This window comes from Falco naumanni, chromosome 6 (genome assembly GCF_017639655.2).
Source record: "Falco naumanni isolate bFalNau1 chromosome 6, bFalNau1.pat, whole genome shotgun sequence".
NCBI lineage: Eukaryota > Metazoa > Chordata > Aves > Falconiformes > Falconidae > Falco > Falco naumanni.
The window spans coordinates 46,236,843-46,259,891 of record NC_054059.1 but is presented as its reverse complement, the minus strand read 5'-3'; the positions used below and the strand labels follow the sequence as shown (position 1 = coordinate 46,259,891).

The 23,049-nt window shown below is 39.5% G+C and overlaps 1 protein-coding gene across 14 annotated transcripts in view; it reads left to right on the top strand.

Annotated features, from left to right (window-relative positions):
- The window catches only part of SYNE1 (spectrin repeat containing nuclear envelope protein 1), a 330,006-nt gene that overhangs the window by 226,055 nt on the left and 80,902 nt on the right, over positions 1-23,049 (top strand). For 11 of the 14 annotated variants that reach the window (XM_040598155.1, XM_040598156.1, XM_040598152.1 and 8 more), the window contains 14 exons: positions 3,292-3,426; positions 3,986-4,092; positions 5,468-5,618; positions 6,453-6,587; positions 6,754-6,909; positions 7,785-7,994; positions 9,510-9,611; positions 11,214-11,333; positions 13,193-13,393; positions 14,078-14,251; positions 14,697-14,828; positions 20,830-21,026; positions 21,993-22,125; positions 22,540-22,722. In XM_040598155.1, coding sequence (XP_040454089.1) covers positions 3,292-3,426; positions 3,986-4,092; positions 5,468-5,618; positions 6,453-6,587; positions 6,754-6,909; positions 7,785-7,994; positions 9,510-9,611; positions 11,214-11,333; positions 13,193-13,393; positions 14,078-14,251; positions 14,697-14,828; positions 20,830-21,026; positions 21,993-22,125; positions 22,540-22,722 — 2,136 coding nt within the window. The remainder of the gene's footprint in view (positions 1-3,291; positions 3,427-3,985; positions 4,093-5,467; positions 5,619-6,452; positions 6,588-6,753; positions 6,910-7,784; positions 7,995-9,509; positions 9,612-11,213; positions 11,334-13,192; positions 13,394-14,077; positions 14,252-14,696; positions 14,829-20,829; positions 21,027-21,992; positions 22,126-22,539; positions 22,723-23,049) is intronic. The other 3 variants (XM_040598145.1, XM_040598157.1, XM_040598146.1) reach the window with 2 other exon arrangements.

Here is a 23,049-nt window from a genome sequence, read left to right as displayed (position 1 = left end):
CTTTAGGTTAAACTAGCGTGTGGAGAACCGAATACATACAAGAAACCCAACCATGTAATGTGACTCTCTGGTTTTGAATTTGCTTGCCCTGCTGTGACTCTGCCCTGCCTTTCCTTTTACTTCTTTTCTGGGCTTTGCTGTGCAAATTAAACATGATAAGCTTCAAAGATTTCTAGCAGATTAAAGCCTACTGTGAGGTTAGCTTGAAAAGTCACTTGACATGCTAAGAACTATTTTTAGTCCAAAGCAACTGGATAACTACAAAACTTAACTTCCCAAAAAACCCACAACAAACACACACACACACACACACACAAAAACCCATGGAAAAACTCCAGGTATTTATTCCTATTGCCTCTAAGATGAAGTAACTTTAATGTTATTCTTTATTTTAAATGTCATGCTTAGACAAGTGAAAAGTGTTGTCAACAGCATGTAGGCATATAATACTGTATTCTAATATATTACTTATGAAACAAAAAAGCATCATGAACTGTTTTGCTTTATTTTAAAATATGCGTGCTGCATTTTAAAATGTGCTGCAATTTAAAATACAATGATGTGAATTAGTTTGAAGTTTTAAAACAGGTTCTTGGATACTTTTCTAATATCAAAAATAACAAAAACATAATTTGCAGATGTAGAATATGAATCAATTAAGATGCTACATGCATGCAAGACTTAAGTTTCATTATGAATTGCGAACCTTTTTTGGACTTCGCATATGGATTGTGGAAGAAAATAGGTATAGGTAGTATAACATCCTCAAATTTTTACTGAGCAATTCTTTTCAAATGAGAAAATCTACCGTGTCTTTTCACAAAGAGTCAGGCATAAAGTATTTCTTATGGATGCTCAGAGCATCAGATGCCCCAAAATACCTTAACTCTTTCCACTGCCATTATTAACCCTGAGAAACTTCACATGCTAACAGCACTGTTGCTCATGCATGCAAGAACTTCAGACATATACATTTCTATAGATGTACTGGTAACCTTGTAATTGCACAGAGGCATAGACTAGCCTGCACCCAGAAGAGGAAGGGTCCTTCCAAGTTGCACTGCAAGACCAAGAACGTTTTAGACTAAGCTGTACTTTCCTTAAAGCAGTATTTCAGCATATGTGTTATTTATGTGGCACAAGGCTTTTTAGGACTTGGTGTGAGATTCTGTGACTTCCTTGCAGCAATTTCCATTTTCCTTCTAATTTTAATTAATGAATGTTCCTAATGATATGGAAACAGTGATTTGACCAGCTGTTTTATTCATGGAGTAAAGCAGTGAAACTTATCAGGAACGTGCTGGATCAGGAGAGTTCCACACTACATTGATTCCAAATCTAACATTTTGCAAGCACTTCGAAAGATATACAAAACATTGCTTTATTACTGTTAACTACTAAATTCTGTGACTTGGGGGCAATAAATAGACTCCTTATAAAACAAAGAAGTAGAATGGATTCTGCAGTAAAAAAACATAGTGTTTCTTTACTTTTTATTACAAAGTGTGTGTGTGTGAGGGATGACTTCAGTTCCACAAGAGAAATATGCCCGATATAAGTTTTACAATTCTGAACTCCTTTGAAAGATCAATTTTATCACCATTTTCTTTAGGTTTTCCCAACTATTTCTATGCTGGAGTGGATAGTTCCCAAGAATGACAACTTCAAGCATTAATTTCCTTGACTGTTTAAAGGAAATGTAATGCAGTTCCTTCAGACAAAATTCAAATAAAAATGGAAGTGCTTTTTTTAAACTTACACTCTCTGATTTGAGAATGATAAAATCTGGTTCACAAATAATTTTGATCTAAAAAGTGTGCACAGTAACGTATTTGCAAAACCTCATTGCATCCACAAATGCCACAATCCCTTTTACACTCTTTGGTATTGCAGGATCTATATGGTTATGCAGGTTTACTATATGTCTTAACTCCAAAATTGTAGCTTCTCAACCCTCTTTTCAGAGGAGACTCAAAATCTAACTGAAATCAATCAGCCTGCCCAAATGCAATGAACTGGATACTGTCCTCAAAAGGAATTTACAAGTTGAACAGCTATTATCCCTAGAGCATATAAAATGAAGCAGATTTTTTTTTTACAATTTACAGAAGTATTTTCTTTTTTTCTCATTTTTAATAGAAAAATTAGAATTCCAGACCCTCTTAATCCCTCACATAATATTTTCTTTGCCTAATCTGATACCCTATAATGACATTGTTCACACTCCAGCCACATCAGCTTTTATGGAAACTTGTTCCTATAAAGTATCACAGTTTACCTGCAAACTGAATCCTTAGTGAAACAAAGCTGTTTCATAGAGGAAGGGGTAATATGGTTCTTTCCAGCTGTAGATACCTGCTTGCTTTTTTCGCTCTTACAGCACAAAAAGCACAAACTACAGTCATTGTGTGCCTGCAAGTAATATTAAATAAATCTAGATAGGTGTGTAGATCTAAGTAGCCAGGCCTACAAGTCTGCCTTTAACATTAGGCCTAATGTGTTAAAATTCCTACATTTTAATACATTGGCTGCTAAAATAATTTAAATTTACAGCCAACATGGCCTTCAGAAATCAAGAAGTTGCTAAAGCAGTTTTTGGAACTATTAAGGCATTTGCTCTATTTTGCTCTGCTTACATAGAAAGCTTGTCTATTCACTCATGTTGGAAAAATTTAATGATAGAAGTATGAAGTGAAAGAACTGTTGCTTTTGCTGTTCTATTATAACATTCTGTGGTTTGGTCTCTCTTATGGTATGTTTGTATCATATAATCTGCTGCTAACTGACTGTGTTTCTGACAACCATGGGTAGAGTTATATACTTATTGATAAGTAGATTTTGACCAGGATGACAACTAGCATTCTCTCATTTTTAGTTAGACAAGAAATTGGCTTTAATTAGACTAAAAACCTGGCAGCAGCAACCCATGGATTCCCATCATTACCAGTTAAAGATGCACCCTCCTTCACAGATCAATGCTATTTTTTTTAGGAGAAGCATGACAGTCTTCAGAAAGACATCACTCCACGGTCTCTGATCTCTGGTCTCTTACTCTGCTAAGTACAGTAGTGCATATTTATTGTTACATTTTTAGTGGTGCTTTCTTGCTAATAACCAATGACCAGTAGAAGTCAGCAATCTAAAAGTCATTGCTCACTTCAGAATTTATGTGAGCCAGCAGCTTGGGAGGTGGAAAGTGGCACTACCTGTGGTTCTGACTTACGAGCTGGACCTGCCAGTGCTCTAGCAATATAAGACATTTTGTAAAATCTGTATTTCCTTCTCTTAAAGCAGGGATCATTACAAGAAAAGGAGGAGAGTGATCTGGATTTTGTTTCCTCACAAAGCCCCAGTGTCCAAGAATGGCTGGCACAAGCAAGAACCACTCGCTCACAGCAACAGCAGAGCACTCTGCAGCAACAGAAAGTCAGTGTTTTGCATTTCTTTTACTCCCGTGTTTCGATTGTGCTTACCACTGTAGCTGAGCCATTCTTGTTAGTATTTCCACTGAAATCTTACTCGGTGCTTTTGCAATGGTGCATATGAGCTCACGGTTTTATATCTGTGACAGCCAGGCAGAGTAGAGGTCCTGGGTGACCATGGTCAGCTCACTTAATCATTCCATTGTCCATTAGTAGAATTGAATTGAATCAACCCTTGAAGTTATTCCAAGGAGATGATGGTATTTGCTCAGAATAGTAGTCAACATTGTCTTTATAGAAGCAAGGATACACAGATTGCAAGGTATATTGGGTTGTATGATACGCAGACATCCTCACTAGGTTAGGTTCCAGAAACTGCATGGCATTAGTCAAGTAGTTCAACAACCCAGTTTACGTACCCAATTTTTCTGTGTCCCTCAGTGGAGATTTTGCACTGCTTTTGATGCTCAAGCCAGCCATATCAGAAATAGCTCAGCCATTGCATGACAGACAAAAACAATCTGTTTGAGGTTTGTTTCGGGTTTTGTAACTTGCTATGCTAGGAGCTGGAACAAGAACTAGAAGAGCAGAAGAATCTACTTCGGTCAGTAGCATGCCGTGGAGAAGAAATCCTAACACAGCAAGGTGCTCCAGAAGGCCTGTGTACAAGGTGTGCTTTCATGTGTTCTTCTGTGAAGTAAATTTATGTAACTGTGCTTTGTCAACCTTATGTTTACATCCCTCTTCTGCATATAATCCTCTAATTTTTTTTTCCATTTTTATATTGCACCTAGGATACTGTTGTCCTGGCTTATAACTCAGAGGTCTGATAATATAGTTACACAAACTGTTTCGTGCTAACAGATCACCTATCAAGCATCACATTAAAATTAGAAACTAGTAGGATTTATTAGACAAGCAGTGGATCAGTTAATATAGCTTCATGGTCCAGCATTGCTGTGTGAATCATAGCTGATCTCTAATACCTTGTCTGCCTTTGTCACTAGATCTTCCCAGATGAGATACTCATTGCTTAATTTTATTTTTCCTGCAGTTAGTAAATATTTCTTTTTGAGGCCTTGTGTATTTCAACTTTCATCTCTGGTCTATTTTCTTGCACACTTTCCCATTTTGGAGGAAAGTAGATGTCTGTAAAAGCCTCAGCTCTGACTGGGAGAGACTTCTGCCCTAGAGAAGGCAGAAGAAACCTACTGTCTTCTGCTGCTGAGGACCTTCAGGGAGTGAGAAGCTCAGGGTCTAGGGAAGAGGAGGCCAGGGTGAACATTACCTGCTTGAGAATCAATGAGCAGTCAGTTGTTCAGTTAAAATACTTCCTTGATGTATCTCAGTAGTAGTGAGCATCTTTGTGGCTACTCCAGCATGCCAAAGTCTAGAACATGAAGGTAGTTCATGAAGGGCCAGAACCAAGACTTATGCATAGGGAATGTAAGCTATACTCAGTAGGTACTTTTCCTCAGCATTTGTGTTAATTCAATGTGATTTTCTATTATAATGCCAGAAAGTACCTATCTCCTTCTGTTTGAGGCTTCCTTCTGTCACATGATGTTATACTATAGAAACAAACACACAAAAAAAATCAAACAGAAAAAAACTGTTTACCAAAGCTAAACTCATAGTCTTGTACTGCATTAAAATATCAGGGTATGTCTGGCATTTTGAGAGAGGAGGTCAGGAAGAAGTCAGATAAAATATTTTCTTTTGTGCTTTGAAGTAAAGCTTGTTTAAAGGTTACATTTCAATGTAGTGTATATTCAGTCAGGTTTGTTTTGGGTTCTTTTTTTACTTAATATGGGTACTTGCAACTCTAAACAGTTTCTTAGAAAGTGCATTTTATCCCATCTGGCAAGAACAACTCTCTGTTACAAACCAGCCTTCGTCTTACTATCCAAAAAAACCCCAAACCCAAGTCAAAGCTTTAAAAAGTACCACTTTAAATATAGTATTCCCTAACTGAAAGAGGAAATAAGCACCTTATGCAGTTGAACTTTTGTATTTGTTAAACCTTTATGCATCGTCCTGTTCAGTGAGAAACTTGATACACTCTCTGAGGAATTAGCCTTGGAAGGTGAGAAACCACCATCTGAAGAACAGATGAAGGTGAAATGGGAAAACCTGAACCAGGAATTCAATACCAAGCAAAGACTGCTCCAAAAGGCTTTGGAACATGAACATCTGGTAGCTATTTTTAATTTCTCTTTGCATTTTCTCTATGAAAGCGGTTGTCACATGAGATACAGTATGTGCATAGTGGATGCATTAAGATGATGTAGTTAATGCAAAGAATATGGAACAATTTACTTTTGTGAAATCTTTAAAAACTATTAAACAATGGCACTAGCATCAGTCTTGTTCAAAGTAGTTTCAATTGCACTACCATTCCGGTGAATAAACTAGAAAGGAAGAAAGGGCTCAGACAAAATTTTGAACTACTAATCTAACCCAGGGTAATTCTCTTAACAAATCATCCCTCTGGAATTGACCAGTACTCTGGTAACAACTCAGAGGAAAAACTGGTATTTTCAGTTTGAATTTAAGGGTTACATTCAATTCTTGATCTTAGTGGGTATGTGACAAAGAAGCAAGTGATTTCAGCCACAGAAATTTTACTGAAAGGAACAGGGGTTAATCAACTAAACCGGAAACATTTCAAGATCTATATTAACATACATCCTTCATTTTATTGTCAATGGACCCAGGCCCGCTATTCTTTATGTTACACTACATTAAAATCATCTTCCAGAGTTCTTAATGTCTTGTATTTATTCAACAGTAATTAATAACTTTTTTGGTAAAACCAAGTCAGTGCTAATTCTGGCCACAGGCATTTATCCCGCACTTCTAGTAAACTTCTTGTTGAGCAATCTTCTATTCAAGATATTCATGACAGAACGATCGAGGGAGGATCATGAACATTGTTTGGTGGTATCCTCAGTCAGCAGTAGAATCTGTGTAGCTGAATTTTATGTCCTGTGTATGGTAGAAGCATCCTAATTAGTAATTTTCTCTCAGCAGCTTTATAGCAGACCAAACAGACTGATACCTGGAATGCCTTTGTATAAGGAGGAAAGACAGGATGAAGATAAATCCTTAGTGTCACCAGTATTGGTTGAATTGAATCAGGCCCTTGAAGAAGTGTCATCTGAGGTAACATTTCAGTTGGCTTTACACCTATCCTCTACATCTATCCAGAGTAACATTTACACTGAAAACTCTAGCTCCCACCTGAAAATCCAGCCCTTTCCCAAATATTAGACATTAGAAAGAGTATTTTGTGCTTCTGCTCTGGACTTCTCTGGTTCCTATCGCCCAGGCTGGACAGGTGGAGGAGAGCGTGCATCTTGAACAGAAGCTGTATGATGGTGTCACAGCCACATCTGTGTGGCTGGATGGTGTGGAAAAGCAGGTCTTTGTTGCTACACCTCTGTTGCCAGAGGAAGAAACAGAAACATACCTCTGCAAGCAAGAGGTAAGGAATCCATGAATATGACTTTCTTTAAATTGCCAGTAAAGGGTGCATTTTACATAGTGTTTAGAAAGTAAATATTAGCATCCTGGATGAGTGACATGTTGCTGTCATAATTTCTATGTAGTTGCAGTATTCTGCTACTGGTAGAAGTAACTTCACTGATTGTGTAGGGAATGTTGCAGAAAGCAGCACCTGATGCAAATTTTGCCTGGTCAAAAGAGAACTAAACATAGAGCCTTTTGTTTCACTTCTTTGCTAAGTATTAGCAAACACCACACTGTTGAAATTGAAATGAAGTGGAAAAGAAGGAAGACTGATCTGGGCTATAGAAACAGTACAAATTCATCAACATGGAAGTTGGGGGTGGGGAAGAGGGAGGGGAAGGGAGGGAGCTAGGGGGGATGGCGATAGGATGAGGGCTAATGGTTTTAAACTAAAAGAGTTTAGATTCAGACTAGAAATAAGGAAGAAAATTTTTATGAGAGTGGTGAAACACGGGAACATGTTGCCCAGAGAAGGTGGTAAATGCTCCATCCCTAGAAACATTCGGTTGAGTGGGACTGAGCAAGCTGATCTAGGTGAAGATGTCCCTGCTTATTGCAGTTGAGTTAAACTAGATGACCTTTAAAGGTCCTTTCCAACCTAACCATTCTATGATACTATGATTCTACATCATTTTGTTCCAGCACTTGTTTTCCTCATAGCGGTCTGGAGTCTTTTTACTATCAGAAATACTACAGCTGCACAACTTTGTTGTGTGTAAAAAAGCCACTGTATCACTGCAGATACAATGCACTGCCAATGGTTACGGTAACATGTCTGCCTGCTTTCCAGAGTGTCTGATTATCACTTTGCTTTGTTTTCTACAAAATCAGTCTCTCGCCAAAGAAATCAAAGACGTAACTGAAGAAATGGAGAAGAACCAGAATTTATTTGCTCAGATATTTCCTGAGAGTGGTGATAATAGGGATATTATAGAACACACTTTGGATAGTCTCCTGAGAAGGCTGACCTTACTGGAGTCAGTAGTAAACCAGAGATGCCATCAGATGAAAGAACGGCTCCAGCAAATAGTGACTTTCAAGGTATGATGCCCATGTGAAGGCAGTAACAGGGGTACATGTCAAATGGGGATATAAAGGATGTGATTCTCAAAGCAATGAGAATTTTTGGTACCAAATCAAAAGCACAAGATTATCACAGGTTTTTACTAGAAAATCAATTTGTACTTAGGCTATGCAAAACTTGGCACCCAAGTCATGATCCAAAATTTAAACTCTCTGCTACAGGCCTTCTGCAATTCATGCAGTTACTGTAAAGTGATCATTCATCCCGTGCTTTCTCACCCTGGTGGCATATAACATAAAAGGAAGTTGTGGACATCTGTTATCAAACGCAAAATCAACTTAGAGTTCCACTCTATCCATCTTGTAGTTTCGTAAATGATAGAGAACATTGTTTTTATTAGCTGGGATAAGATAGAAAACAGAATAATGATTCCAACCTTTTGGACCATCTTTAAGCTATCCTGTTACTGTATAAGAGCTTGTATCACAAGCTGTCTGTGTTGGGCGAAGCAGAAAAAATGAAGATAGTACAGAAATGTGCACTTTTAGAAATCTTTTCAGAGTTCGAAAATGCTTTTACATCTTACTTGGTCTCTACCTTGTCTACTATTATTATCATATAAGGCCTCTAGTATGGTTTAGTACTATTGAAAAAACAAATTACAACAAAAAAAGGATAAATAAATCCCTGGTGTCGTTAGGTTAGGATCATCATTTCATAGGTTGTTGCTCAGGATTTCTCTCCAAACTCCATAACCTTTCCTCTGCAGCAGATAGGAAAAAAATATTCAACATTTTCCAATGAAAGACCTTCCTTTGCTGAAGAAAGCAGACATGTTGATTAGAATCCTGTGCATTATTGTTACACCATTAACATTTGGTATTTAAAAGAATTATTGCAAAAAAAATCAGTAATGCACCCTCTATATAATGCTGAAAGTCTTAGAATAATGTGCTGATATTTTTCTGTTGAGGTGAATGCATGAAAAAAAAAGAATACTTGATTGTAGCTTGGAAAAATTGTAAAGTGTAATATTTATGTGTCTAGTCTGATAAGGTACTCTAAAAGCTGTCATGTATAGTTAGCCCTGTAGTATGCTGAAGCATTGTTTACTACTTTGCTATATTTGCTCAAGTTTGTGATGAAAAAAGCTTGTCTTGAAAAGTAAAACCTAGCTTTTTTACAAGTGTATGTGGTTAAATAAATTACAGAAGAATAACACGGTTTTGTTAAATGAAGCTAATAACCCTTAATAAATTATTTATCTAGTTGGAAGGCAAAAGCAGAAAGGTGTTCACAGATTATGTTTTGAATAGGAGTTGCTTTAGCTTTTAGCTCATACATATCCAGTTAAGGATTTTCAGTGATGTATGTTTTGCATTGGCTAATTATGATGCTTTCAATGTTGAAAATTTTTATGCTGTAGTGCTGACATAATAACATTATAATGTTTTACAGTGCTTTTGGAACATAAAATATTTTCCAGTTTGTTTGTGCTGTGCTTGGCTATAATTTGTTGTTGTCTCCTGTAGAATGATCTGAAGCTCCTCTTTACATCAGTGGCTGAAAACAAATACTTAGTCCTACAGAAACTAGCAGAGGCAGTTGAGAGACCAGAAACAGAACAAATGCAGGTATTGCCAAATGTCTTTTACCTGGGGAGGGGGGAAGAGGTAAAATTTCTATTCAAAGTATTAAAGACTCTAGAGAACAGTTGCTTTTTATGGGAGAACATATGTGTTAACATAAAGTGTGAAAATGAGTGCTTCCAAGAGTGTACTACACATGTTTATAAATAAAAAAAACCCAAAAACCAAAACCAAACAGCACAAAGTGTCAGTCTTATCTCTTCAGCTGACCTAGTTATGCATACACATTGGGCAGTATTTGAAAGAAAGAACACCTTAGTGAACTAAAAAAAGTCTAATCTTTAGCTAAATTGTTTCTTTTACACTTTATTAAAAAACAAAGGCACCTTCTTCTGCAGTGTTTTATAGTAATGTCTTGATTGTTAGTCATTTTAATTCAAGGCAATAGTTGTTTTTTCTTCATCAGGAATTGCCTGATGAATAGTTAGTTATTAATAGGGCAAAATATTTTTCTTGTTTCTGTTTTGCCAATGAGAAAAGTGAATGAAGTGTGCTAAGGGCTACATTCTGCAGAGGTTTCTTGTTACTCAAGAGCTACTGATGTCTGATGCCAGGAGGTGACTGAGAGGGAGACTCATCCTTCAGCTAGACATAAATACTGGGCTTTATATACCTGATAATCAAATTCTGAAGAATTTTGAGGCTCCTGTATGAATAAGAGAGCTGGCATGACATGTCTTTCTTTTCTGTCTTCCACGATGCAAAAGATTGGCAAAAATTTATCTCTTGTATGATTAATTCAGCTACCAAATAGGAAAACAATGTGGTAGCAAAAAGCAACTGAATTGATTTGTTTCTGAACATCTACCTTGCCTGATAAAACATTCAAATTTAAAAGCATTGCTGTTTGTTCAACATGTTATTAGGAAAGTAGAAATAAGGCCCTTAATCAGCCAGGTAACTTAGGTGCGTGAAGTGTAAGTTTAGTGACTTTATTGTGCGTGTTCTGCACTACTGGTAGTCAGGTGCTCTACTCACATACATAGTTTAAGCATATTTGGATAAGCAGTTTCCAAGACAGGGCCTTAACAAAGGACTTTAACTACAGGAGTCTACCTTGTGCTTTTAGCTTTGTTACAATTTGCATGCGTTACTTCAGTAGAGGCTTCTAGGTTGAAAGACCTACAAAAGCTTGTAGCTTCCATTGGAAAAAATCAAGTTATCACCTCTTCCTGTCCTGGTCCTGAAAGGGAACTATGCACAGCTCTTCGCTGTGGTGTATGTCTTCTGCTGTGATGGTTGGTTGCTTGGTGCTCAGATATGACAGGAACAAGTGTTAATAAAAAGAATGCTTTAAAAGAAGGTGTTAGAACAACTAATAGTCCTTTTATGACTCTACTATGTAATTAAAAACATGGAACTTGACAGTAAGGTTTGGTATAAAATGTGTATGATACTAAACCAGCTTGTTATTAAAATAATAATGCCATATTGTATTTCAGAAACAAGCTGGGCTCTCTCAGCTTTGAATTAATACTTTATAGTGTCCTTTAAATTTGAGCAGATTGAAGGACTGAATATTACTGTATGGCAACTACAGCACTGTTACTGGACCTTGAAAATAAATGATGTCATTTTCAAATACAGGTCATACTGCAGGCAGAGGAAGATTTGAAGGAACTAGATGTCGGAATCAACGAATTAAAGAAGCGTGTAGACAAGCTACAAATTGACCAGCCTTCTGTGCAAGAGCTGTCTAAGATCCAGGTACGGTTCATAAGTTCCATCCTAGACCTGTCTGGTGATATCAAAGGTATTAGTATGCTCCTTTTTTAATGTTCATAATACAGTTTAGGAAAGCATGTTTAAAAGCATTTCAGTGTGTATAAAAGATTATTTTCTATCTGATTCATGTAGTTTTTCTACTTTTGCATTTTCAGATTTTCTAACATCTATTATTAGCAGTGTTAAGCATAAAAGCATATGGAAACACGTTTTCTTTCAGGTCTTGTTGACTTCCTGTTCAAACAAATAAAGTTAAGCATGTAAACATAAATGTCTGCTGAAGGTTGACCCTTGTTCTTACCAGTGTCTCATGTTCTGGTGTTTACTTCTCTCTCACATCTGTTGTTGTTAATAATAATAATAATAATAATAATAATAATAATAATAATATTTGTAAAGAAAGTGAGAGAGAGGGATTAAATGGGATAGATAGCTCAGTGTGACCTTAAACTGGAAATGTTCTACTTTTACTAGAATACCTCTCATGTTCCTGCATACCTTAAGATAGATTTGATTTTGAACACACCTAAGTAGTAGGACTCTGAAGTAGATACATGTGGGCAATTGAGCCAGAACTTCTGTAAGGCTGTTGAAACTCCTGTGAGCAGTTTGGTGCTGATGCAGGGGAACGCTTAAGGAGAGATCAAGAAGGTTTACAACTGGATTTTACCCTTTATAATGACATGATAATAAATTGGAAGCAAAGAAGACAGCTTAAACCGGACCGTAAACTTATTAAGCGAACGAAATGGTTATCTCAATTAAAAATGAATGGCTAAGAGTTTGTGCAAGTGTGTCTTTTGTCCAGTTCTTTATCCATTTGGTCTTGGAGCCTCCTGCTGGGGTTTTTTTCCTGTCAGGTTATGTGTAGATATTCCACTCCCCTTGATTTCAGTCTTAGAAAAGCCTTCCTTTTGCTTTTTTTGACAGTTCTGCTTCTCACAATTTTATCTTTAAAGCTAGGGGAGTCAGCTGCAGTCTGAGGGTGGGTGCTTTGCTGTAGCACTGGGTGGTCTTATAGATACTTTGGTTTTTTTAGTGTCTAGATGTCTTGTCTTTATCAAAAGTATGGGCTTATCCTCACAGTCAGATGTATGTTCTGAGAATACAATTCTCAAAACCAAAACAGGAAAGTAATCCTGTTCAGGTGAAGAAAAGCATCTGCAGGTTGTTCTCACTTTTATAGTTGAGATATACAAAATGAGTAATAGAACACAAGAGATGATGAGATTCTTCCTTTTGGCTCATTTGTAATTTGGCAGTGTGGTCACACTGTGAAATACACACTGTGCTTTTTGTATGCTTTACTGCTCTATATAAAGTATGATATTGCAATTTTAGGCCTGGTTTGGTTTTTACTACAAGTTGTATGTATCTAGCTTGTTACCAGTAAGCTGCTGGGGCAGGGGAGGGAAAAAAATCTGGCTTTCAGATGCCTGTAGCCATGATGAAATCCGTCCAACCTTCTGTATTATAAGAAGCAAAGTGTAAACAGCATCTTCAGTGTGCTGTAGCCACACAGTAGTCTGGTTCTTGATAATATAAGCCTAATAACCCTACTTCTTTGCTGTCTAAAGCAAGCCTTTGAGATTCTGCTAACTTTGTTCCCAAATGCATGCACTTTGAAAGAGTGGCAGGTCTTGCCTGTTTTTTCTTTCTTTAAATGGCGAGTTGTTAATTTATCAATGAAGTCAGTATATCTGCACAGTCTTTTTGAGCTGGGAATGGATGTTATTGTGCTAGTACTCACTGTAGGGACAGTAAGGTTGCTTCTAGGAAAATATGTGTAGGTTGTGAAATAAGAATTACATATAAAAATATTGCTGCTCTTTGCCCCTAAGGATAAGTATGATGAGTTGATGATGATCATTGGATCCAGACGGAGTGACCTGAATCAGAATCTGGCTCTTAAGAGGCAGTATGAACGGGCTTTGCAGGACCTGGATGACCTGGTAGAAACAGGCCAAGAGAAGATGGCTGGTCATCAGAAAATGATTGTTGGCTCTAAGGAAGAGGTTCGATCACTACTTGACAAACATAAGGTAAAAACCTGTGACATATTTCAGGACTAATCATGATCGTAAGCTTGAACACAGCAAATTGCTAACCTTCTGTTCCTAAAGGTTCAGGAGCTTTTCAGAATGGTGGACCAGTATTAAATCAGGATATATTAAACCTTACCGTATTTTGAATTGGAATCCATTAACTGTTCTGACTGAATGACTTTGAAATGCTCTGTTGAAGGTGAACCCGAGTAGATTGCATTTTCTTCCTTATTCTAATAACAAGTTATTATTCTTGTCCTGTTATTCTACAGAGCAATTTCATCCACCACTTTATTTTTTTCCAACAGAAATTTGTTTGCTAATAACACCCACAAAATATAACATAATTTTTCCATGGTTTTTTACTAGACAGGGTTTTTTTTGGTGGTATATATCTAATTTATGCTATTTTTGTTTATGGAATGAGAGTTTGGGTAGAATTTGTGTGGAAAGAATGACTTTTTTCTTTCTTTAAAAAGGCCATTGTCCTTCTTAAAATTGTGTGCTAGATTTTATGAGATGTTGGTGGAGTTAAAAGTTTACCTAATTCTGTGTCTACAGATACTTGATTGTACTGCTGTCATCTTAAAATGTCATTTTAGTAGTAGTGAATTGAGTAACAATTACAGTTTCTATTTTATATTCTGTCTTTACCCTGTCCCTCACACCCAAATTTCTCAGGAATATTTTCAGGGGTTGGAGTCTCACATGATCCTGACGGAAACACTCTTCAGAAAGATGAGTAGCTTTGCCCTCTTGAAGGAGACTCAGTCACATTCAGAGCTAATGACACAAGCTTCAGCTATATTAAAACTGGCTCATAAACGAGGTGTAGAGCTGGAATACATTCTAGAGGTGAGAATTTCTCTGGTCTTTTCTGTACTGCCATTGTGATTAACCACCAAGATATTCTATGATGGTGGTTTCCTGGTGCTTGGACAGAATTGATGGATGTCAGTGCTTTTTGTCATACACACAAGGCACTGATAGACTATGTGTGATCTTTGCTATTTAACTGCAGTGATCTCCAGGTGACACAATTTGTGTTCCTTGAAGTTTAAGAGCTGCTTAGCTTTAGCTAACAAGGAGAACATGACAGTTTTATCCATGTGTTGTAATCAAAAGTTGAGCTTGACGTAGAGAAGGTGTCTTATTATAGGTTCACTGTATATTTGTACTGTTATTTCTGTACATTAGCAACCATGCAGCTATAGGATTTCAGATTGAAAAAGTAAGTAATAAAAATTACAGATACTTAGATTCAATACTTATCATATACATGGATAATTTGTGCTTGCAGACCTGGATGCACCTGGATGAAGATTACCAGGAACTTACTAAACAGCTGGAGTCTGTTGAAGGTAGCATCCCCACTGTTGGTTTGGTGGAAGAGACAGAGGACAGGCTTACAGACCGGATTACACTTCTTCAGGTTGATGCTTTTTAGACATTCTTTATGGAAAATTTGGATGAAAGGGACCTCTGAAGGTAGTCTAGACTAGTCTCCCACTTGAAGCAGGACAGTTCCCATGGGCTGGATCAGGAATGGCTTTGGAAACCTCAAAAGATGGAGACCTCACAGCTGAGCTGAGGCCCAGTTGCAGTGCTGCACCACCTCCTGCTGAAAGGGTTTTCTGTAATGCCCAGTCTAAACCTTCAACTTTCAGTTTGTCACCATTGTCCTTTTATATATTGTGTGGCACTACTGAGGAGCATTTACCTTTACCATCTTTTTAATGCTACTCCAAAAAGTTATAGGCCTTTGTTAGATACCCTTAGCTTCCTGCTTGCCAATCGAAAACAAGCACACGTCCCTCAACCTCTTTTAAAAGGGTGTGTGTTTTAGGTCTATAAACATCTTAATAGCTCTACACCAGACCCTAACTGCTTCATTCTTCTTGAACTCAGTGGGAGAATTGGATGCACTACGTCTGGCCTCATGAGCACCATACAGATGAGGATAATAAAATAACTTAAGTCAGTTGTTCACAGTCCTTATGTATGCCAGTGCTCTGGCTTGCCTTACTCACAATGTCTTGGTTATGGAAGATGACAGGTTAAATACACTAACCATTCCCATCCTAACCTGTAATGAGAAACAGGGTAAGTCTGCCCAAGTTGCAGAATTTGAACGTCTTGTTGAGCCTCCTGACATTTCTGCTGTCTCCACCCTGAAGTTTTTTATCAGTGTCTCTGGACCAAGTCTGACATTTTTTGTCTCAACCACTCCCTGCATTAGTGTCATCCATGAATTGACTGAGGGACCACTCTCTGTCATCATCTGTGCCATTAATGGATCACAAAGTGGTTGGGATTGCAAGAGACTTCTGGAGATCATGTAGTCCAGTCCCCTGCCTAAAGCAGGTTCACCCAGAGCAGGTTGCACAGTTTTGCATCCAGGCGGGTTTTGAATGTCTCCAGAGAAGGAGACACCACAGCCTCTCTGGACAGCCTGTTCCAGTGCTCAGTCAACCTCAAATTAAAGAAGTTTTTCCTTGTATTCAGATGGAAATTTCTGTTTTGCAGTTTGTGCCTGTTGCCCCTTGTCCTGTCACTGGGCACCATTGAAAAGAGCCTGGCCCCATCGTCTTGACACTCTACCCTTAAGATACGTGTAGACATTTGTAAGACCCCCTTGCAGACTTCTGCAGTCTAAACAGGCCCAGTTCTCTCAGCCTTTCCTCACGAGGAAGATGATCCAGTCCCCTCATCATCTTTGTAGCCCTCTACTGGACCCTATCCAGTAGTTCCCTGTTTCTCTTGAACTGGGGAGCCCAGAACTGGACATAGCACTCCAGATGGGGCCTCACCAGGGCAGAGTAGAGGGGGAGGACAACCTCCCTCGACCTGCTGGCCATGCTCCTCCTAATGCACCCCAGCATCCCATTGGTCTTTCTGGCCACCAAGACACACTGCTGGCTCATGGTCAGCTTGCTGTCCAGCAGAACTCGCAGGTCTTTCTCTACAGGATGCCTTCCAGCAGGTCAGCCCCAGCCTGTGCTGGTGCAGGGGGCTGTTCCTCCCCAGGTGCCAGACTTTACACTTGCCTTTGTTGAAGTTCATTAGGTTCCTCTCTGCCCAGTTCTCCAGCCTGCCCAGGTCTCGCTGGATGGCAGCGCAGCCTCTGGTGTATCAGCCACTCCTCCCAGTTCTTGTCTCACCAGCAAAGTTGCTGAGGGTACACTCTGTCCCTTCATCCAGGGCACTGGTGGATAAGCTGGACAGGACTGGACCCAGCACTGACCCCTGGGTCACACCGCTGGCTACAGGCCTCCAGCCTGACTGTGCTGCTGGTCACAGCCCTCTGAGCTCTGCCATTCAGCCAGTTCTCAACCCACCTCGCTGTCCACTCATCCAACCCCCACTGCCTGAGCTTGTGTGTGAAGATGTTATGGGAGACTGTCAGGAGCCTTGCTGAGGTCAAGGTAGACAACACTCACCACTCTCCCGCCTCATCTACCCAGCCAATCATTCCATCATAAAATACTATTAGGTTGATCAGGCATGATTTCTCCTTGGTGAATCCATGTTGACTACTCCTGATAACCTTCTTTTCCTCCACATGGTTTGAGATGACCTCTAGGATAAGCTGTTCCATCACCTTTCCAGGGATGGAGGGAAGGCTGACAGGCCTGTAGTTTCCTGGGTCCTCCTCCTTGCCCTTTGTGAAGACTGGAGTGACATTGGCTTTTGTGCAGTCCTCGGGCACCTCTCCTGTCCTCCATGACCTTTCAAAGATGATGGAGAGTGGCTTAGCAATAACATCTGCCAGCTCCCTCAGCACTTGGGGGTGCATCCCATCGGGGCCCATGGATTTGTGGGTGTCACGTTTGCCTAAGTGATCTCTAACTCAATCCTCCTCAAACAAGGGAAAGTCTTCCTTTCTCCAGACTTCCCCTCTTGCCTCCAAGGTCTGGGATTCCTGCGGGGAGGCCTTAGCAGTAAAGATTGAAAGAAAGAAGGCGTTCAGTAACTCTGGCTTCTCTGTATCCTTCATCACCAGGGCACCCACTTCATTCAGCGGTGGGCCCACATTTTCCCTAGTCATCCTTTTGCTACTGATGTACTTGAAGAAGGTCTTTGTTGTTCCTGACATCCCTCACCATATTTAATTCCAAATGGACCTTACCCTTCCTTATTATATTCCTGCATGTTCTGACAGCATTCCTATATTCCTTCCAAGTGGCCTGTCCCTTTTTCAACATTCTGTAAACTTCTTCTGTTTGAGATTTGCCAGAAGCTTCTTGCTCATCCATGCAGGCCTTCTGCCCCTTTTGCTCGATTTCTTACTCATAGGTATGCACTCATAGGTATCCTATCTTGAGCTTGGAGGAAGTGATGCTGGAATATTAGCCAGCAGTCTTGGAACCCCCTACGTACAGGAGTCCTAGCACATGGGACATCTTCAAGTAGGTCCTCGAAGAGGCCAGTGTTGGCTTTCCTGAAGTGCAGGGTTGCAGTCCTACTTATTGCCCTGCTTCCTTCATGCAGAATCCTGAACTCCACCATCTCATGGTCACTGCAGCCAAGGCTGCCCCCAACCTTCACATCCCCAACCAGTCCTTCTTGGAGTACAAGGTCCAGGAGCACACCTCACCTCACTGGTTCCTCTGCTACCTGTGTCAAAAAGTTACCATCAGTGATCTGCAGAACCCTGCTGGACTGTGTGAAGTTGTTCAAGGTGTTTGGGCCCAAATATCAACAGTCTCTGGAGTATTCCACCTATTACAGTCTGCCAGCTAGACATGAAGCCTTTGATTACTAGTGTCTGAAACTGGTAGTGTAGCTAGTTTTCAACCCATGTAACAGTCCATTTATCCAGCCTTCGTTCTCTCTGCTTCCAGAGGAGGGTCCTTTGGGAGATGGTATCAAAGGCCATACTGAAGTCAGTCTTGTCCACAGAGACAGTAATTTTGTCATAAAAGGCTGTCACATTAGTGAATCCAAGCAGAATATTCCTGATAAACTTTTGGTCCTTTTTGTCCTTGAAAATGGATTCCAAGAGGATGTGCTCTGTGATCTTTCTAGAGAGCAAGGTGAGGACAGTCTGCAGTTCCCCAAGTTGCCTTCCTCCTCAAATGCAACAAAAACTAGTAGTTTAAATATAGGTTCTCTACCACATCCTGTTTTTTCAGTCTGTTGTCAAAATGAGAATTCTTGTCTAGTGGTTTGTCTTTGTTTCATTATACACCAGACACTTTGGTTGGGTTTTTTTGTTTTCTTCTTGTGTTTTACAGAAAAATGTTTGCTAGGTTTTTCTTGCCAATTACCTTCTTGTCTACTCTGAATTTTTTATGTATATTGTTCTTTTACCAGGCAGCTTTCTGCTTGTGCACTGGTATGAGAGGAACTTAAGCATTCTATTGTGTGTGGGTTTTATTTTGGTTTTGTTTAATGCTAAGCATTGTTTGTGTTCATCCTGACCCTAAATTAGTTTTCCTTTTTTGTTTCTCCTGTCAGTTACATAAATTATGTTATTAGGTTATTAAAATCCAGATTCTCAGTCTCTGCTATGACATAATTTTTAATTTTTTTTTTCTTTCCCTGTGGCCCCATTTAGGTTGAAAACCCATCTTAATTGATTTATTACTGTCTTAGATGTTTTTTTTATGTTACTCTCTAGGAGTTACACATTTATTTGTGTATGTAAGTTACATGTAAGTACACACACAAAATGACATACATAAATAGAAAATTATATTAGTAGAGCTCCATTTGTGTGAAAGCAAACAAGAAGAGGGATAGAAAATTTATGTACTCAGCATATGACTGGTAGTTTTGTATGCTTTATCTTGAGATCTTCAGATAGTTTCAGCAGAACTGAAAAATGGAAATGCACTTACATTTTGTGGTCAAGTTTAGTCAAATATACAGATGTTTTTAAAATCCATACTATTTGTATAATGACAGTGGAATTTGGCGGGAATATTTGCCCACATACAAATTCTTTACCCATCCACAAGTGACCATGTAAATGAAATCTGCCTCTGCTCCAGATTAGATTTAGGCTCACAGTATTAGGGGACCTTGACAGGCTTGAGAGGTGGGCCCATGTGAACCTCCTGAAGCTCAACAAGGCTCGGAGTAAGGTCCTGCATGTGGGTTGGGGCAATCCCAAGCATAAATACAGGCTGAGCAGAGAATGAATTCAGGACAGCCCTGAGGAGAAAGACTTGGGGATGTTGGTGGATGACAAGCTGAGCATGACCTGGCAATGTGCACTTGCAGCCCAGAAGGCCAACTGTGTCCTGGGCTACATCAAAAGACACGTGGCCAGCAGGTTAAGGGAGGTGATTCTGCCCCCCTACTCTGCTCTCATGAGACCATACCTGAAGTACTGTGTCCAGCTCTGCCCCCCCCAACAAAAAAAGGACACAGACCTGTTGGAGCGGGTCCAGAGGAGGGCCACAGAGATGATCAGAGACTGGAGCACCTCACCTGTGAAGACAGGCTCAGAGTTGTTCAGCCTGGAGAAGGCTCTGGGGAGACCTTACAGCAGCCTTCTTGTAGCTAAAGGTGGCCTGCAAGAAAGCTGGAGAGGGATTTCTTACAAGGGCATGTAGTGGCAGGACGAGGGGAATGGCTTTAAACTGAAAGAGGGTAGATTTAGATTAGATAGAAGGAAGGAGTTCTTTACTGTGAGGGTGATGAGGCACTGGAACAGGTTGCCCAGAGAAGTTGTGGATGCCCCATCCCTGGAAGTGTTCAGGGCCAGGCTGGATGGGGCTTTGAGCAACCTGATGTAGTGGAAGGTGTCCCTGCCTATGGCAGGGGGTTGGGACTAGATCTTTAAAGTCCCTTCCGACCAAAACCATTCTACGGTTAACAGCCTTTCCTTTTTCAAGTACCTTTTTTGCTTTCTTGTGCCGTAACAATTGGCTTCTATGTTCCGGGATTTGAATGGGTGGGGTGATCTTTTTTGTAGCCACGGATAGCAGGAGGGTAGATCAGTAAGAAGTTAGATGACCAGAGAGCTGAAGATAGGCATTTAAAGTGCTGAAGAGTGGGCAGTTTTAGGTTGATATTGGACACCTTAAGCTTTGATTGCAGTAGAGTTTTCAGGAGATGGTAGGCTAAATTCTGATATTTTAATTTATTTTTCTCAGAAATGTTGCTGGCACACAAAGTTTATTTTGAAATTGTTCTTTTCAAGTGTAAAGTATCTACACCAAGGAGGTGTACACATCTGCACATAAGGAGGTGTCAACAGGCATATTGAAGTGAGGGGGTTTGTGACAGCATGTTCAGATTTTGAGCAGGTTACCTGCATGATAGTTCTCAGGGAGTTCCAGAGCTGGGGCACAGGGAGAAAATGTGATGTGCCGTGGTGACATTGGTTACGCTAAAAAATACAGTAAAAAAACCCTAAATGTTGAGAAAGTGTAGTAGCAGAGACCTGCAGAGCTATCTAACCATCTGCTCTGTCATTACAGCATCTGAGATCTAACCTGACTGAGTACCAACCTAAATTATACCAAGTACTAGATGATGGGAAAAGGCTTCTTTTTTCGGTTAGCTGCTCAGATCTTGAAAGTCAACTGAACCAACTAGGAGAACACTGGTTGAGTAACACCAGCAGGGTTACCAAGGAGCTTCATAGGCTGGAGACAATCCTGAAGCACTGGACAAGGTAATGCTGATGTAATGGACAATATAAACTTCTTCACCTGCACTGTTCAGGTCAAAGTCATTCTGAACGCAGAACTATTAGAGTCAGCATTTAAAAGAAAGCACTTTGAGATGTATGTGACAGTGACTACTCTACATTATACTACTTCTGTTCCATAGAAGTGCTATTGTGCTCTCTCATTTGAAATGAAACATGTACTAGATAACAGCTGGTGGAAGTCAGAAGATGTCTTATTTAGATGACTAATTTAGAAGCCCCATGTGCATGCAGGTTGATGAGAAAAGGTGTATGCTTTGCTAGAGTAGCCTCAGCGTGTTCTACTGCTGGCTTCTTGTAGGTCTGTGTCATTGCATATAGGAAGGGGAGCTTTTAGCTGACTTCGCAAATGTTAATATGCTACTTTTGAAATGAATTCTCTAAGTAACATACAAGCTTTGTCTATTATTCATAATATCCCTGGCTTGTTGGCTCACTAGCCTTTCAAGAAGATACGTAGCGGTTTTGTACATGTATAGGTTATGTGGAGACACTCCTATTCTGACACTTCATTAATTGCTTGGCACATGAAATGATATGGATGTAGTTTCTGAAAAAAAAAGCCAACAATCTGCTCTGAGATACCTTGTGGTAAAGCTTTTGGAAGATTGAGCCTTCTAATGGAAAGCAAAAATCTATTTATGTGTGTGTGGTGGGATGCTGTTACAGCTTTCCCAAACAAATTTGTAACCTAGTTACTAGTCCTTCATTAAACTCACTTGTTCCTAAGAGGCAAAAGGAAGGCACTGTTAGGAATTGTGGTTATAATGGTTAAAATAAGAGCTTCCTGATGCCATACCTCTTTCTAAAATTAAGTAATGTTTTTTGAAATTTGATAAAGGAAAAAAAATAGCATTTAAATCTGGCATACCTCAGTTGGAAACAAGAAGTGACAATGACTATTTTAGTTTTCTTTAAACACCTCTACAGGTATCAGAGTGAATCAAATGAATTGACACATTGGTTACAATCTGCAAAGGAGCGACTTGAGTTTTGGAGCCAACAGTCTTTGACAGTTCCTCAGGAACTAGAAACAGTCCGAGACCATCTGAACTCCTTTTTGGTAAGTCATTCCTGGACCTAGGACACCTTTTTCTCTCCAATTACAAATAAAAAGTTGAACAATCATATGGTTATGCTTTTTCTCATTATTGAAGTAGTGGGTATGCAAAAAAAATAAAAATAAATCTGCTTCTCTAGGTGAGCTGTCCTTCAAAAAACTGGTACGTATGGACATTAAGCACTCCCTTGCTAAATGCAATGGTTGTAAAGCTTGATGATGATTTTGAAAACAGAAAATGATTTTATGACTGAGAACAATTTTTCTTTTCACCTGGTCTCAAGTACAGCTGGTAGACTCTAATAGAAGGCACGTATTTTTAAAGGGAAGGGAGGATATTCTTAGCTTTCTGAGGTAAAGCTTTCTGTACAATAAACAAGTACTTGATTATTTCCACAAAAATTATTTTCCTTACAGGAGTTTTCAAAAGAGGTAGATGCTAAATCATCACAGAAATCTTCTGTCCTAAGTACTGGAAACCAGCTCCTCAGGCTGAAGAAAGTGGATACAGCAGCATTGCGTGCAGGATTGTCCCACATTGACAGTCAGTGGACAGAGCTGCTCACACAAATCCCAGCAGTACAAGAGAAATTACACCAGGTAAGGAAGGCCAGTGATGGCCTTCAATATTCCAGAAAATTCAGACCATACAGTTGGTGCTGCCTTTGAGAGATAGTCACTTCCTTCCTCCATTTATCCATGTGAGGCAAGATAGGAACAATGTTACTCCTGCTTTAATGTGGAAAAGCTTACATTTATATCCAAATCCTGCCTACCCATGCTGTCTGACACCAGTTGGTGTTAATTTCAGACTTTCACTGTTACATTTGTTAAATCTTAACCAAAGAACAGATGAGGGCTTTTTCATCATGTTTGTATGCTTTTTGAAAAAAAGGGAGTTCGTGTCCCTTTGCCCTGTCAGGTCTG